This window comes from Mustela erminea, chromosome 8 (genome assembly GCF_009829155.1).
Source record: "Mustela erminea isolate mMusErm1 chromosome 8, mMusErm1.Pri, whole genome shotgun sequence".
Lineage (NCBI taxonomy): Eukaryota > Metazoa > Chordata > Mammalia > Carnivora > Mustelidae > Mustela > Mustela erminea.
In genome coordinates this window covers 9,158,302-9,173,380 of record NC_045621.1, presented here as the reverse complement: position 1 = coordinate 9,173,380, position 15,079 = coordinate 9,158,302, and the positions used below count along the sequence as shown (strand labels likewise).

The window sequence follows — 15,079 nt, the reverse complement described above, 5'->3', positions numbered from 1 at the left end:
CGCAAGCGGTTTGTAGAATTGCTAAAGACGGGCTTTGATGCTTAGCTCCTCCTGTCTTCTTTTGATGAACCTGGTATAACTGGAAATGCTGAACGCCTGAGGATCGAGCATCCTGCAAAGTTTTCTCTTGTGGCCTTCTGGTGAAATCGCCTTTACTTTTCTGGATAGTCCAAGTGGGATGATCTTCAAACCGAGATCAAGTAAGACGAAGCAACACATCATACTGTATCATAAAATCTTGGCTACATAGATCTGTTAAAACCTTAGTGTTTCTATGCTGATTGTTTTCTTTATTAGTTTGTAGATAGTATTAAATTTATTTACATAATTAGCTACTACAATAACTGGTCATGGAGAAGCATCTTCTCTTACAAAATTCTCCAGGAATAATCACACATTTTCTGGTATGTACTAGGCATTCAGTAAATTGATAGAAGAATGAATGATGAAGTTCTGTTTAGAGTGTACCCTGGCAGGTTTTTATTTATAGGGCACTATTAAAAATCAACAAGTTAAGCCTAAGAAGAGACCTTTTAAATGATTAGAGGAGGATAAACACAGTAGCTTAAATTTGTATTCTTGGGTTTAATATTGCACAAATAGATATACATATTTATTTATTTATTTATTTTTGTACACGTATTTTTATAATGTTTGCGGGCTGTAGTTTATATATTAGTAGTGGGAGAATCTCTAAAGAGTCTCTTTTCCTCTACTAGGCGCCTGGCACTTTGTAGTAAATCATCAAAATCTTCCTTTTTATTTCCCATATTAATATCTGAACGTGGCAACCTGGAGGCATACGGTAAATCTTTGAAAACAATAAACACCTCTACTTTTTATGAGAAAGAAAAAATTCTCACCTTCAGTGACTTCTAATTCTTAAAAATATTAAAATAATATAGATCCAAATATTATTTTTCTTTTATCATCTGCAACTTCTTCAGATGATGAATGCAATATAAATTCATGATAGATGATTTGGAAATACAGAGAATGAAGTTCATTTGTGAACTTCCGTACCCAGAGGTAGCTCTTTTTATTTTTGGTGTATTTCTTTCCAGTCCAGCATTTTGTTATGTATACTCTACAGAGTGCTTGCCGTGGGAAATACTCTGGTCAACAAGAGTTCAAGTAGAAAATCTGTCTGCTGTGCCCCTCTTGTAGATCCATAATGCATATTGGCTATATCACAGGCTCTGAGAAGGTCTGCAAGAAAGGGACCTTTTTCATTTTTTAATCAGTGTTTCCCATGCTTATTTGACTACTTAGTCCTGTGTGTGTGTGTGTATGTGTATGTGCCTGTGTGTGCGTATAATGCCCGTCAGCATCCTCACACTTTGACAAATTTAGTTCTTTTTCCTTTTCTTCTTTGAAGACGTTGGGTTTTCTGAGCACCTGCTCTGGCGATGGGAAATTCCCCTTTAATTTTTCAGGCCAGATCTCTTGGTACACTTCAGATAGAGGACTAAGATTCAGAAAGAAAATTTGCTCTGGAAAGGAGGAATAATTTTCAAGTGTGTGATCACTGTGGGCTGCATAATAAGATTTTATGTACCTCTAGTCCAAAAATTATATTTATTCATGGTCAACAGGATGCTTCTGCGTCTCTGCCAGCCGTGGACTGTGAATCTGGGGAAAGCTAGGTGGGGAGGCCTTTGATCACAGTTCAGCTTGTTGTAGAATTTCCTGACTGCAAAGAGCAGACCATTACTTTTAAGAGAGGATGGGTGTGTGTTGTTGGGGGGTGGGGTGGGTACAGAATGGGCCATAAAATTGTGAGATATGGTTATTATGTAGTATACCATGCCCTTGGATCTGTCTTTCTGAGATGACTCTTATCTACAGTAAAACATTACCACGTGCTGCTGTGGTTAATCAGAAAAACTTACTCCAGGAATCCTGGGGCCATGCTAAATCTTAAACCGGGCATAACACTGTCACCCTCCATGGAAGACTCACTAGAACCAGCGAGGTAGCATCTCCAGCAGTTTTGTGGAGGTGTCCTTTAAGCTTCCGACAACCGTCGCTAGTGTTGCAGACCACTGTGTGTAAGACAGTGTTCAGGTTCCCATCTTGCTTCGCACTGGCTCCTCCTCTTGAGCCTAAAAGGCCAGAGCTTAGTGGTTGAAGTCTGAGCAACTCTTCTTTTGAAAGAAAGTGTCAACCTGGTTTGACCTACCTCGTGAATATATATTTCTTCTGTAACCAACAATTCAACCATTGATATTTTAGGAAAAGTAGAAATCATATGACCCAAAATGCATATAAGGGAGTGTGGTTTGAGAGATGTGCAGGAAAATGAAAAGTCCTTCATCTGCAAGTTTTCATTTGAGAAGAACAGACTGAATATACTTTTTTTTTTTAAGATTTAAAGATTTATTTATTTATTTGAAAGAGAGAGAGAAAGAGCGTACACACAGTGGGAGAGGAGGGGGAGAGGGAGAGGGAGACTCAAGCAGACTCCCTGCTGAGTGTGGAGCCCGACTTGGGGCTTGGTCCCATGACTCCGAGATCGTGACCTGAGCTGAGGTCAAGAGTGAGATGCTTAATCAACTCAGCCACACAGGCACCCCTGTGTTTGGTTTTTATACAAGTATTTACCTGGTCACATGTCCCCCTCTTGTTCAGGACCTGAAATCCATCCAAGTTAAGCTTTGAAACTTCCAAAGACAGGTTCCTAAAGCACAGAAGGTAAGTGGTAGAATTGGGTGGGTGTATAAAATGCGAAACTTTGCCTTCTGGGATAGTGTAAATATTGCAAAAGTTTTATGATGTTAGAAAATAAAGTCAAAGCAGAAAGAAAAGCATTTCAGATTTCACATGATGATGACCACTTGGTTATCTTCTATGAATACTAATTTGTTTGCTCATGTCAAGGCTCAAATTACTTGTTGTTGGACAGACAGGTTTCTTTTTCCATTTTGGTCAGTCTTGACTGCTTAGATAGTGTCCACTTGAGGAGACACTTGCTGTTACCAGGAACAGTGAGCTGGGTCCCTAAATATTCTTGCAATCTGTGGCAGAGACTGCTGATTGTCCCTCATTATCTAGTCTTCCTATCTTTAAAAGTAATATATGCTTCTCCTGGAATAAGGACTATCTTTTTTAGCTTCCCTTGCCACTAGGTATGGATGTGTAACTACATTGTGGCTGAAGGACTTAAGTATGAAATATTCAGAAAGGGGAAACATCATCCTTCTTTAATCTGTTCTTTTTTCATTATGCCTGGAATTGGATGAGATGGCTGGACTTGAGCAGCCATTATGGGTCTTGAAGTAGAAGCATGAAACTAATGCTGAGGAGAATTTTGTAGGCAGATAAATGGAACCCGAGTCCTTATTACTGTAGAGCACTCCACCGGTCCTGGGTAACTTCCTATAGACCCTTGTTTATGAGGGAAAAATATGCATTTATCTTTTTTAAGGCTTTGCTATGTGGGGTTTTCTGTAGTATGCCAAGAAACCCAATCCTTTGGTCATATTCTCCTGTCTTTAGGGGTAAACCAGTTCTTTGTCAGGACCGCAATTATAGCATAAATCATAACAAACCGAGTTCACTGAGAAGAGTCAACTCACTAGGACAGTGTCGAGGCATTTGGCCCGGCAGTTTTCAGAAGAGATTCTTTGTCTTCTCCCCCATTTACTAGAGCAGGGTGTCAGGACATATTCATTCAGCAAATAATCGAGTGCCTGCTGTGTGTCAGGCAGCATGTTAGACTCTGAGAATCCAGTGGGAGCACAACAGCCATAGTTTCTGTCTTGACCGGACTTACAGTCTGGGATGGAAGATGGACATAGCCCAATGACCAATCTACAGACTACGATAAGTGCTCTGTGGGAAAAGCACAGGCAGCTACAAGAACCTTTATGACAAGGAATCTCCTCTAGGCAGGGGAATGGGAGGGCGAGGTGGGAAGGCTCTCCCCCACGAGGGGCTTTTGAATTCAGGTCTGAACGGTGAATTGGACTTCACGAGGTGAGGAAGGGTGTGTAGAATGTTCTAGGGAGGGGCATGGTGTGTGCAGAAGCTCTAAGAGGGGAGGAAGCTGGTGCGTCCCATTGTGTTACTGCTACATAGTGAGGAAGGGAAAGCAGCGGGAATGAATTGCTTATTTGGCAAGGATGACACTCTTGTCAGGCTCAGGCGTTAAGCATCATCTTTTATAATGAAATTATTTTAGAGAAATCTGATCATTTAATTCCAAATCTGTTACAAAATAGATAAAGCACTCAGCTTTTTTTTTTTTTTTTTTAAGGATTTTATTTATTTATTTGACAGAGACAGCGAGAGAGGAAGCATAAGCAGGGGCAGAGGGAGAGGGAGAAGCAGGCTTCCCGCTGAGCAGGGAGCCCGATGCGGGGCTTAGTCCCAGGACCCTGGGACCATGACCTGAGCCAGACTGAGCCACCCAGGCGCCCCAAAACAGTGGGGCTTTTTACATCTTTGGGAATGGTGCTTTAGGACGTGTAACCAAGCCCCAAGTTTCTTTTTATACAATTCTCCTTTGTGGCTGTTTACGAATTGTGTATCAGCTGCCATTGACACGTTTGTGCAGGTGGACTGTGGGCACAGACGGAACCAGCATTACAGGCATGACACAAAATGGAAGCTTCAAGTGAGAACGTTAGTGCCGTGAGGTATTTTTAAGGAGCACATGCTTCTTGAGGAGAGCCCCTGTTCCTGGAAAAAAAAAAATAATAATTTTTGCAAAGTAGCTTGAACACAAGTGAGTTAGCGGGTCTCATTTTTTGAGAAAGGTATCACTGAGTGGTGACTTTTAAGTTAATGCCAGTGGAAGGAAAAATAGCAGAGGCAGGAAAATGTTTGTTTTCCAAACATGTTTTATTTATAGATTGGTGAGTTCTTAGAAAAGATGATTTAATAATTGATTCCTTCTTTGTTTTGAACAAATATGGTATTTTGTGCCTTTCTTTTAAGCACAGTAACTAGTACTGAAACATTCAAGAGTACAGTACTGTATGAGAACAAAGGTCTATTCTTGGGGGAAAAAATAATACAGTCGGCTATTATTCAAGACCCACAATGGATGGCAAGCTGCTTCAAGGAGTCACGTTTGCTGCCTCTCATCAGCTCCGTGCTCCCCACGGCTGCTGCCAGGCCTTCAAAGAACACTTTGTTCCCCAGATTTTCTTGCTTCTAGTGACAGACAGCAGCGGTCTTGCTTCTCCTCACTTCCCCTATAATATTTCTGAATGCTGCTTCTGGGAGAGTCAAAGGCCTTCCCGGTCACTGGGTGCTCGCTACAGACCTGGGCCTGGCGTGGGAGTGGGTCTTTTTCTCAGTAGCTACTGCAATGGTCCTTCCATCCCCCTCCCTCTCTCCCTCCCTCCCCCCTTTTCTCCCTCTGTCTTCCGTTCTTCCCTCCTTTCTGTTTTCAGTGGTTCGTTGGGGGAGAGATGGGCAGTTGGAGGCTTCAACTGCGATGCTCTTTGTGATAAATGGAGAAAGAAAATCAAAACTTCTGAAGAAGCCCCATAAAAGGGATACACAAGCAACACCTCTAATCATGGAGTTAAGGGAAACAACTAGGCTGTGTAGACCAAACCAAGCTCGATATTACAGGAATAAGTTAAAACCAGAAGTCTTCTCTAGTGTCTGGGGCTTTGCTGACCCCCATGCACATACCTTTCATATGTTCTCCTGTTGCTTCTTTTTTTATGGGTTCGGGTTCTGCTGTTGGCCAGCGGGGGAGGCAGCTTCGGAACCCTTCTGAGCTGAAGTAGATAGTTCAGACTCTTGTGAATTCTTTCAAGGAGAAGATCATGCATCTGGTCTTAGTTTAGGTAACGGGCACACGGTAGTTGCTCCGCGATGGTTTTTTAATGTATTTATACACAGTTAGCTCTCCGGAGGGGAAACGTACCTGAAACGGAACTTCTGATCCGTCCAACAAGGCTTTGTGGCCCGTTTGGCCTGCAGAAGGGGTAGGGGCGGGGGGATTCTGGACACGGTTCAGAGTCTGTATCGAGCCATTCTGGGGCATCTTTCAGGTTTCCATGTCTCAACATTATTTCCTCCGCATACCAAGCGCTCGGATTTGTTAGCCCAGATGTCTCTTACATTCTGTGGTCCCATGACCCATAGCCCCGACGAGCGGACTCTGTGTTTTAAGCCCCTGCTGCAGTGCCGATCCCCCGATCAGAATGGCTTGCCCGATGCTCCTGCTGCCGAGACCACGTCCCGGAGCACCGACTGCCCAGACAATTCGTTTGCTCACTGGTCATTTTACACGGCTAGTCCCCTGTGCATTGTTAGTTAGTCGTTTGAATCACGTAACCCTCATCTCCCAGCTGTGTTGTAGCTTCCGGAAGGCAGAGATTGGATCTTACTTTCGATCCCCTCTTAGCACATAGTAGGCAATCAACAAATATTAAAATTTGGATATTCCAAGGGAAGACAGTTTTGCTCTTGCTAGAAGACTCTAGCAATATCATCCCAGTTAGCTAGTTCTTTTATAGAACCCAAGACCATGCTTAACTGGGTAAGGAGTTCCTTAGAGTGTACTGAGATTTTTACACCCGTGCCCCTTTCTTTGGTCTTATCATGGTTCGTGAGTGTGTGTGTATATATGGAGGCTTCACACAGAAAGCCCATAGGTACAGGTCCATTCTCTCAGCAGGTAAAACACAGGACTGATTCTTTTTTTTTTTTTTTTTTTAAGATTTAATTTATTTATTTGACAGAGAGGGAGCAAGAGAGCTCAAGCAGGGGGAGCAGCAGAGGGAGAAGTAGGCTCTCCACTGAGCAGGAGCCTGATGCGGGGCTCGACCCCAGGACCCAGGGATCATGACCTGAGCTGAAGGCAGGTAGTTGCTTCGCGATGGTTTTTTAATGTATTTATACACTTGTTAGCCTCTTTAAAGGGCTCTGAGGGGAGTTCAACATTTTCAAAAAAGAGCCTTTTACTTCTTGTCACTGGGAGGAAGAGGATATTAGAAAGAACTTGACTGTAAGCGGGTTTCAAGTGAAATTTGGAGAAAGGCAATAAAATGGAGTCCATGAGCAATTTAACTTTAAAAGTTTAGCAAAACTCTTGTAATTTTGGAAATTGGGAACCACCAAATTTCCATCAATAGGGTCAAGTAAAGTTTGGGATATTTACCTAACAGAAACCAGATGCTATTAAAAAAAAAAAAGGAGGTAGACAGTCATGCTCAACATGGGAATAATCTACAAAAAGTGCAAGTTATAGGACAATTTGTAAACTGTGATCCCAATTATATAGTGAAATATAAAAAGAGATTTTTGTATTTATGCACATAAAGTACATTTGCAGAAAAAGTCTGGCAGGATACACAACAGACAGATTGAGGTTCATTACCTCAGGGAAGTCAAGGTGGGTAGAGTTTTTGGTTTACTCTGTGTATTTTTGTACTGTTCGAAACTTTGAGAATATATTTATATATTGTTTGGTTATGAAAACAGAAAGAAAAAAAATACAGCTAGTGGTCCGTAGATGTTCCTCTGGGGTTTCAGTTTTGTGGTGTCCAATGAGAGAAAACTGAAAGAACAATTAACAGTGTGCCATTTTGAATTGTTTAATTGCATTATTATTTTTGGCCAAGGATGAGTGTGGTTGAACTTGAGTTATTGCTGAACAATGAGAAACTGTACAATGAAGAAAATATAAACAGTTTCTTTTTATTGCCTTTGCTAAGTCACTTCAGAAGTAGTCAGATACTGGTTGAAGAAAACAGTGCAACAATTAGTCTCATACTATCATTCATGAACTCAGATTTGTATTTTCCCGTAGTTCTCCCTTGGTTAGACACACTCACTGTCTGAGAGGCAGGTCGATCATTTCCAGAAAGAAGCCATGACACCCCATAACAAAATGCTTTTGCCAATTTTATCCCATTCGCTCCTTTTACAGCAATAGGGGAAGTTGGGTGGGCAGCCCTGGTCTCGCTTAACACAGGAATGAATAGTCCCCAAGAAAATGAGGGACATCACGGAGTCCTAGAGCCAGGAGGTGACAGGGTCAAGAACTGGATGGAGACAGGCTCCCAAGTGGAGATTTTGTTCTCTTTCTTCCCAGCACGTGCGTGTGCACCGTAGTAGAGTTGTTCGGGATAGAATGTACCGGGGCCGTATTTTGTGCCAGTGAAGCCTCAAACCGCTGAAAAGTGTTGTGCAAGAATATTTGGCTCGAAGGGAAGAGATGAAGGTCAAGTAAAATAACAAATATGAAAGAACTTTCTTGAAAAACATTTTACAAATACGATGTGTATGAAGGCCAAGCTCCATCCTTCATGACCAGCCTCTATTTTTTTTTTTTTAAAGATTTTATTTATTTATTTGACAGACAGAGATCACAAGTAGGCAGAGAGGCAGGCAGAGAGAGAAAGAGAGAGAGAGGGAAGCAGGCTTCCTGCGGAGCAGGGAGCCCGATGCGGGGCTCGATCCCAGGACCCTGAGATCATGACCCGAGCCGAAGGCAGCAGCCCAAACCACTGAGCCACCCAGGCGCCCCCATGACCAGCCTCTAATGAGCTCCCTTGAACGTTGGGTGTCTTGAAGGTAGACTTGGATTATTACATCTTGTTGTTTTGTTAGGTTTTCCGAATTGGAAGACGTAAGAACCAAACAGGTAATTCAGGCTCAGATAAATTTATCCCTTAGAAGCCTGATTGCTGCCAACGACTCAGGTAAAGGTGCGGCCAGCTATTTCTGTCAAAATCTGGATGGGTTCCCTTCCTCCTCGTGGCAGAGATAATGCTGTATTTTACTGAACCGTGTATTCTTTTCCTGTGGGGCCCCTTGTCTAGCCTTTCTTTCAGTTGGGGGCAGGAGACGTTTTCTAGGGCTTCAGTGTCCTCCTTTGGATCTTGGTTGAGAGTCAACAAACTGAGTGAGACAAGGTAAGGATCCTGTGGGGGGTTTAGAGAGATGAGGCCAGAGAGTAGCAAGAGCTTGGTCACCTGTCCTCTCTCCTGGTTTGCTGACCGTTAGCACAAGATGTAGAAGAGGAGCCCGGGGCCTCAGAAGATGATGGCGCCACCAGAGGACGAGGCCTGAGCCCCTGGTAGCTGCGTGGAGGCCAGCCCCCTCCTCCTACACTCGACTGGAACCTGGGCAAGAAATACTCTTACTGGATGGTACCCCTGAGACACAGGGCACATTTGGTAGAGCAGTTACAGCATTCCTGACTGATACACTCCCTCCTCTACTGGGAACCTCTCACATGTCTTCACACTACTGACTCTTACTTCTTTTGGTTCCTCCGGGGACCTTCACATGTCCTAACCCGGGATGTACCCCGATGTTAACAGGACCTCTGACACAAATAAGCACACACCTTTCTCGCTCACATGGTTTTCCTTTTCGAAATCTTCTTTGGAAGGGAAGAGGGTTTGGATCTTCCTCTAGCTGCCTGCCCTTTGAGACGACTAGGACTCGGTCATGGCATAAGGAGTTTTGATTGCAGTCCAAGCAGAAAATTCCTCCTGAATGCTGAGTTCATAGTAGCTTTATTCCCCACAGAGTTCAGATGGTGACATTCTTAAGGCAGAGTAAGAAAGAGGACAGTCAAGCCTTTTATTTAGTTTTGGCAAGACTGCGGGTTATGGTGCTCTGGGGAAAAGCAGCCACAGATGTATCAACCTTTTAAAAAATTCTTGGCAGCCTAACCTTTAAGTCATAAACCTAAACACAGACAGCGCATCCTTGAAGAAAGCTTGTTGGCTGGCTCCGTGTGGCCCCGACATCCCACCTTCCAAAAATATTCCTTCCAACTTTGCTTGTGAAATGCAAGTGCTGTTTATTTTAATCAGTATCTGTTTCCTACATTTTTTGGGTGCGTTGTGATTTTCAGCGTATTAGACAGTTTTATGATTAGTTCAGCAGTCACTGTACTATATAACATTTGCTGCCAAGTTCTGGGTAAGCATAAGGGAGTTTCTCTTTTCCAGTTCTGGTGATAATATTGCACCTCTAGGAGGCAAGGTAGGGCAGAATTTGGCCTTTGGAGCCCTACTGCCTGGGTTCTAATCCCAGTGTACGTGTTTTACTTCCTGTGTGACCTTGGGGCAAGTTGCCTAATTTCCCTGTGCCTTGTTTTTAGGAACAATAATTGTCCCCACTTCATAAAGCCATTGTGAGAACCAAAGGGGTTAATTTGTATATAGATGTTAGGTGCATGCCTGGCCCGCACAAGTGTTTCATAAGTATTACCCACCAGTATTCTCTAAATGCCAAGCTCTGTGCTTTCTTTCTTTCTTTCTTTCTTTTTTACATTTTTAAAAATTTTTTATAAACATATAATATATTTTTATCATCTCTGTGTTTTCATAGACTTTAATTACATGGTCGTCAGAAGGAGATAGTAACTGTCCTTATTTAATTCATTAGGTCTTTACGTCCTCTCTGTACTTTTTAAGGATTTATTTAGCTAGAGTTTAAAAATTCATTTTTGGGGAAATTTTCTATTTTTATATATACAAAGACAGAAAAAAGTATGAAATAATATATACCAAAGTGTTCATAGTGTCATCTCTGTGGCGTTTGATTATGGATGATCTTAATTCATTTAAAATGTTCTCATTTGCATTTTGCAAGTCTCTACACATGAGCCCATTATTGCTTGTAGAATTTTGTTCTAACAGACCAAAGGGCTTAACTAATATTTTTGACATTTCCAAAGAAAATGTTAGTTGTATTATATTTTTATGTGACTTATATGAAATTTCACAGTAAGTGGATATTTTTTGCCTTAACTTTCTGTGATTCTCCCCCTATGTTTTCTCCATTTGAATAAAAGCATTGGTAGGATCAGTGACACAACTGCCAGTCATAGAGACTTCTAGAACGTAGTTGCACATTCCACGTAACTTCTCTGTAAGTCGCTTTTCTCCTTTGTTTGCTTCCTTTGCCCCTAATGTCTGATAATCCTGGTGATCAGCTGGGTTCCTGCCACTCACCCCGGTTCAGCTGTAGGATCAAATAGTTGTAGGATATGGAGCTCATGCTAAGGGGACTGCTTTTTCCTGCTTTTACTTACCATCTGGCCCCCAGAGATGACTGTGACTATAACAGTGTCTGAAGTGGGACGGTGATTAACCAGAATCCTCACAATCTACCTGATATTACTTAGTACCCATAAAGAACTGGACCAGGTAAAAAAGAAATCTCTTGGTGAGAAAGGGGAAATGTGGTTCTTAGCAATCCCTCTGGCATATGAGGAGGGAGAGCTGGGACTCAGGTGGGGAAGATGACCCTCCAAGGACAGCTTCCTGCTTGACGCATTTGATCCCTACAGTTCGCCATAACCCGGGGAGGTAGAGGAAGCAGTGACAACAGCAATAATCACGTGAGAACAGTAACCAGCAGTTACTGTTTGTGAAGCACTTACCGTCTCTTTACATAATCATCTTTCTTTCTTTCTTTCTTTCTTTCTTTCTTTCTTTCTTTCTTTCTTTCTTTTTTTTTTAAGAATTTATTCATTTATTTGTCAGAGAGGGAGAGCGCACAAGGAGGAGTAGAAGGCAGAGGGAGAAGCAGGCTCCCTGCTGAGCAACAAGCCTAGTGGGGGCTCGATCCCAAGACCCTGGGATCATGACCTGAGCCGAAGGCAGATGCTTACCCCACTGAGCTGTCCAGGTGTCCCTCTTTACACACTCTTTTACTCCAAGAGAACTTGCCACCGTGATCCCCACTGTATAGATGAGGACACTGAGGCTCAGGGAGGTCACTTGACAGAGCTAAGATTTGACTCGGAGTCTGCGTGACTCCACAGCATGGTTGTTCGTCATGACATTATGTTGCTGAATTGTTCTATGGTCAAATCATTTTAAGAATTTAGTACTCCTGGGGAGCCTGGGTGGCTCGGTTGGTTACGCTGCTGCCTTCAGCCCAGGTCGTGATCCCACGGTCCCGGGATGGAGCCCCGCATGGGCTCCTTGCTCAGCCGGGAGCCTGCTTCTCCCTCTCCTTCCTACACGTATTCTCTCTCGCTCTCTCTGACTTTCTCTCTCTCAAATAAATAAAATCTTTAAGGAAAAAAAAGAATTTTGTATTCCTGAATATCTTAAAATTTCATGTGGTGATAATAAATTTTTTTTAAAGATTTTATTTATTTATTTGACAGACAGAGATCACAAGTAGGCAGAGAGGCAGGCAGAGAGTGAGGAGGAAGCAGGCTCCCTGCTGAGCAGAGAGCCCGATGCGGGGCTCGATCCCAGGACCCCGAGACCATGACCTGAGCCCAAGGCAGAGGCTTTAACCACTGAGCCACACAGGCGCCCTGGTGATGATAAATTTCTTTTCATTTCTTTTTTCTTCCTAGTAATACCTACATTTAGGTACTTTTTGTTTGTTTGTTTTAAGAGAGCTGGTGCAGCTGAGGCACCCAGGCATCCCGTGTACATTTTTTTAACAAGATGTTTTTCTATAAATTGGTCTCTATTTAATTATCTCTTTATTTGGGTTCGTAACCAGCCGTGGGGCATCAGGACAGGTGTTATCTCAGCCTTGTCTATGAGGAGAATGGAACCCAGAGAAATAGACTCACCTCAACATGGGTAGCCAGATGGCGGCGCCTGAGGTGTTCTGGCCCCCGGTCCAGTTCTCGTTCAGCTCTGCTTGGTTCTGACACCTCTTTCTCACAGGTCAGCCGTCTTTTTCTTCTTTCCCCAAGAGGACTGCTTTTTATAAGAACAAAAACAATTTCTTGGTTACTTTGAATACTTCAGCTATTGTGTAGAGAAGTACCAGAGGACAGGGGTTGGTGAAAGCAATAAAGAAAACCATTAATACAAGATGGAGAATTTGATGCTTCTTTCTGGTGAAGATGGCAAGGAAGGGTGTTTTCCATCTCAGAGGACGATGTGGTTGTCACCACCGCAGCCCGCTGCGTAGTGGTAGACTGATGATCGTACAGCTGGTCTCTGGTGGGTCCACATGGTGGCCCCTTTCAGACTCCGATTCTGAGATCTGATTTCCGTATGAGCAAGGGAGTTGTGAGAGAAGATTACATAATAGAGAAGAAAGAATCTGAAGACATGGGTTCTGGGCCCAGCCATGTGACCTCATTACCTGTGTGACTTTAGGAATGTCCCTTAACAGCCCTGGGCCTCTGTTTCCTTACCTGTAGAAAGAGGTGGTTGGACCGGATCTGTGGTATCTGACCTTCGCTGCTGATGGGAACCACCAGGGGGATCTTCTAAAAAATACAGGTGCCTGGGCCACATCCATGGAGATTCTGATTTCACTGGCGTAGGATGCTCCTGGCATCAGTATTCTACAGGCTCTCCAGGGGATTCAAATATGCAGCCTGTTTATTTGGATCGACTCTAAAATCCCCCTCTAGCTCCAACAGTCTATTTCAAAGTATATCTAGTTGGTCTCCTACCAAAGGATTTGAAAACTACACAATAGCTTGCAAATGGATCTACTGTAATGAAGAACACTTATCACTTTTGTCTTGGGAAACACAGAAACGTTATTGAACTGATGTTATTGATGTGTAAGGGAATCCTCCCTTAAACTGTAGAAGGTTTCTTCTCTGAGACACTGAAGAGGGGAGAAAGTCATAGAGTTTAATATAGCCGGGAAGGAGGAATTGTTGGTTTTTGGATGACTGTAAGTTTTTTTTTTCTTTAGAAGTTTATGCTAGAAAAATTTGTTCATTGTCCTAGAAGAGAATGTTTGGGTTGCAAACTATTTTTAAGATAAGCACAGTAATTTCTAGCCCATACTACTTTTCTTTCTTCTTCTTTTTCTTTTCTTTTGGCCCATATACTACTTTTTAAGTCCAAAGGGAGAAAATAATATTTTTATAAAGGCCATATTATTGGGCCTGTTCTTGAGTCAAACCAGTCCTTGCTAAAGCAAATGACCCTTCCTTAAGAAGCAAATTCCTCTAAACCAGATTTGTTTTTAAATATAACACCCTGGAAAATATAAGATAAATCAAATGTTCTCTTTAGGTGTTTAGTTTCAAATTATTAACCATACAAGAATTGGGCTGAGCTATTTTGTAGTTTGCTTATGCTGGCGTATCAAAGGAAGAATTCAGATGTGTGGCATAAAACTTGATACCCAACTTTCCTCACAAGTACTTCCTCTTTGCATCTGTGGTTCATCAGATTCCCAGAGGTGGTTATCACCCAACGCAAAAGCAGGTCAGAGTAAATCCAAAGCCCAAGGTCACCCCCTTCCCCTGTCCCTCCCCACCACACACATATAAAGCTTTGACTATGTAATCCTCTTTTCTGTCCGAAGCGTCTTGCCAAGATTCTGAACTGCTGTTTCGTCCATACAGGAAGCCACATCCATTTCCATGATAAACTTCACATTTATTTTGAATTGAGAGCCTGTGCTCTGTAACAATCACGTACTAGGACTGTGGAGACAGTGGACAGTACATGAGCTCGTGCTGCCCCGGGTACAAGCCAGTGGTCTAATTAGATGAGAGGTGCTTTCGAAACAGTCAGTGTTTTTACTTATTACTAGTCCTCGAGTCTTCTTCCTGAATGGGAAAGAAAATGCAGTTTGTATTTTAAAAATTCTATGAGGCTTTAAAAAAATATTGGTATATGCTACAGAAAAGCATGATGAAGGAAACAAAAATGATCCAAATTTATCACCTAGGTAATCTAGTAAGCCTTAGAAACTCAAATGTGGAAAAAAGGACACAAAAGACTACTCCTTTGATCTCTATTTTTAGCAGAGAACATTGTTTTATTTCCAAAATGAGGCTAGAATATAATGACTCGTATTTTTGATCACTTATTACGGGCCAGTTCCTGTTCTAACTTTTAATCCAACAACAACCATTATAAGGTAGATATTATTATTGTCCTCACTTTACAGATGAGAAAAGATGCTATGTAATTTATTTGTCTAGGGTCGTGATTAATAATATGCAGGAGAACTGGGATTTGAACTAAGACAGCCTGGCTTCCAAAGCCCAGCACATAAGTCATTTTAAAAACTTGTGCAAGCGCACAAGTTTGGGCAGGGGAGGAGCAGAGGGAGAAGCAGATACCCTGCTGAGCAGGGAGCCTGATGCGGGGCTTGATCCCAGGATTCTGGGATCATGACCTGAACTAAAGGC

General features: G+C 42.5%; 1 protein-coding gene across 2 annotated transcripts in view; it reads left to right on the top strand.

Annotated features, from left to right (window-relative positions):
• ANKRD44 (ankyrin repeat domain 44) overlaps window positions 1–15,079 on the top strand; it is a 315,981-nt gene that overhangs the window by 61,333 nt on the left and 239,569 nt on the right. Inside the window, exon 1 of one of the 2 annotated variants that reach the window (XM_032354278.1) lies at window positions 8,519–9,122. The exons of the other annotated variant lie outside the window; for it this stretch is intronic. Within the exon in view, the coding sequence (XP_032210169.1) occupies window positions 9,120–9,122 (3 nt within the window). The 5' untranslated portion in view covers window positions 8,519–9,119. Of the gene's footprint in view, window positions 1–8,518; window positions 9,123–15,079 lie in introns of those variants that run through there. 2 annotated transcript variants of the gene reach the window in all.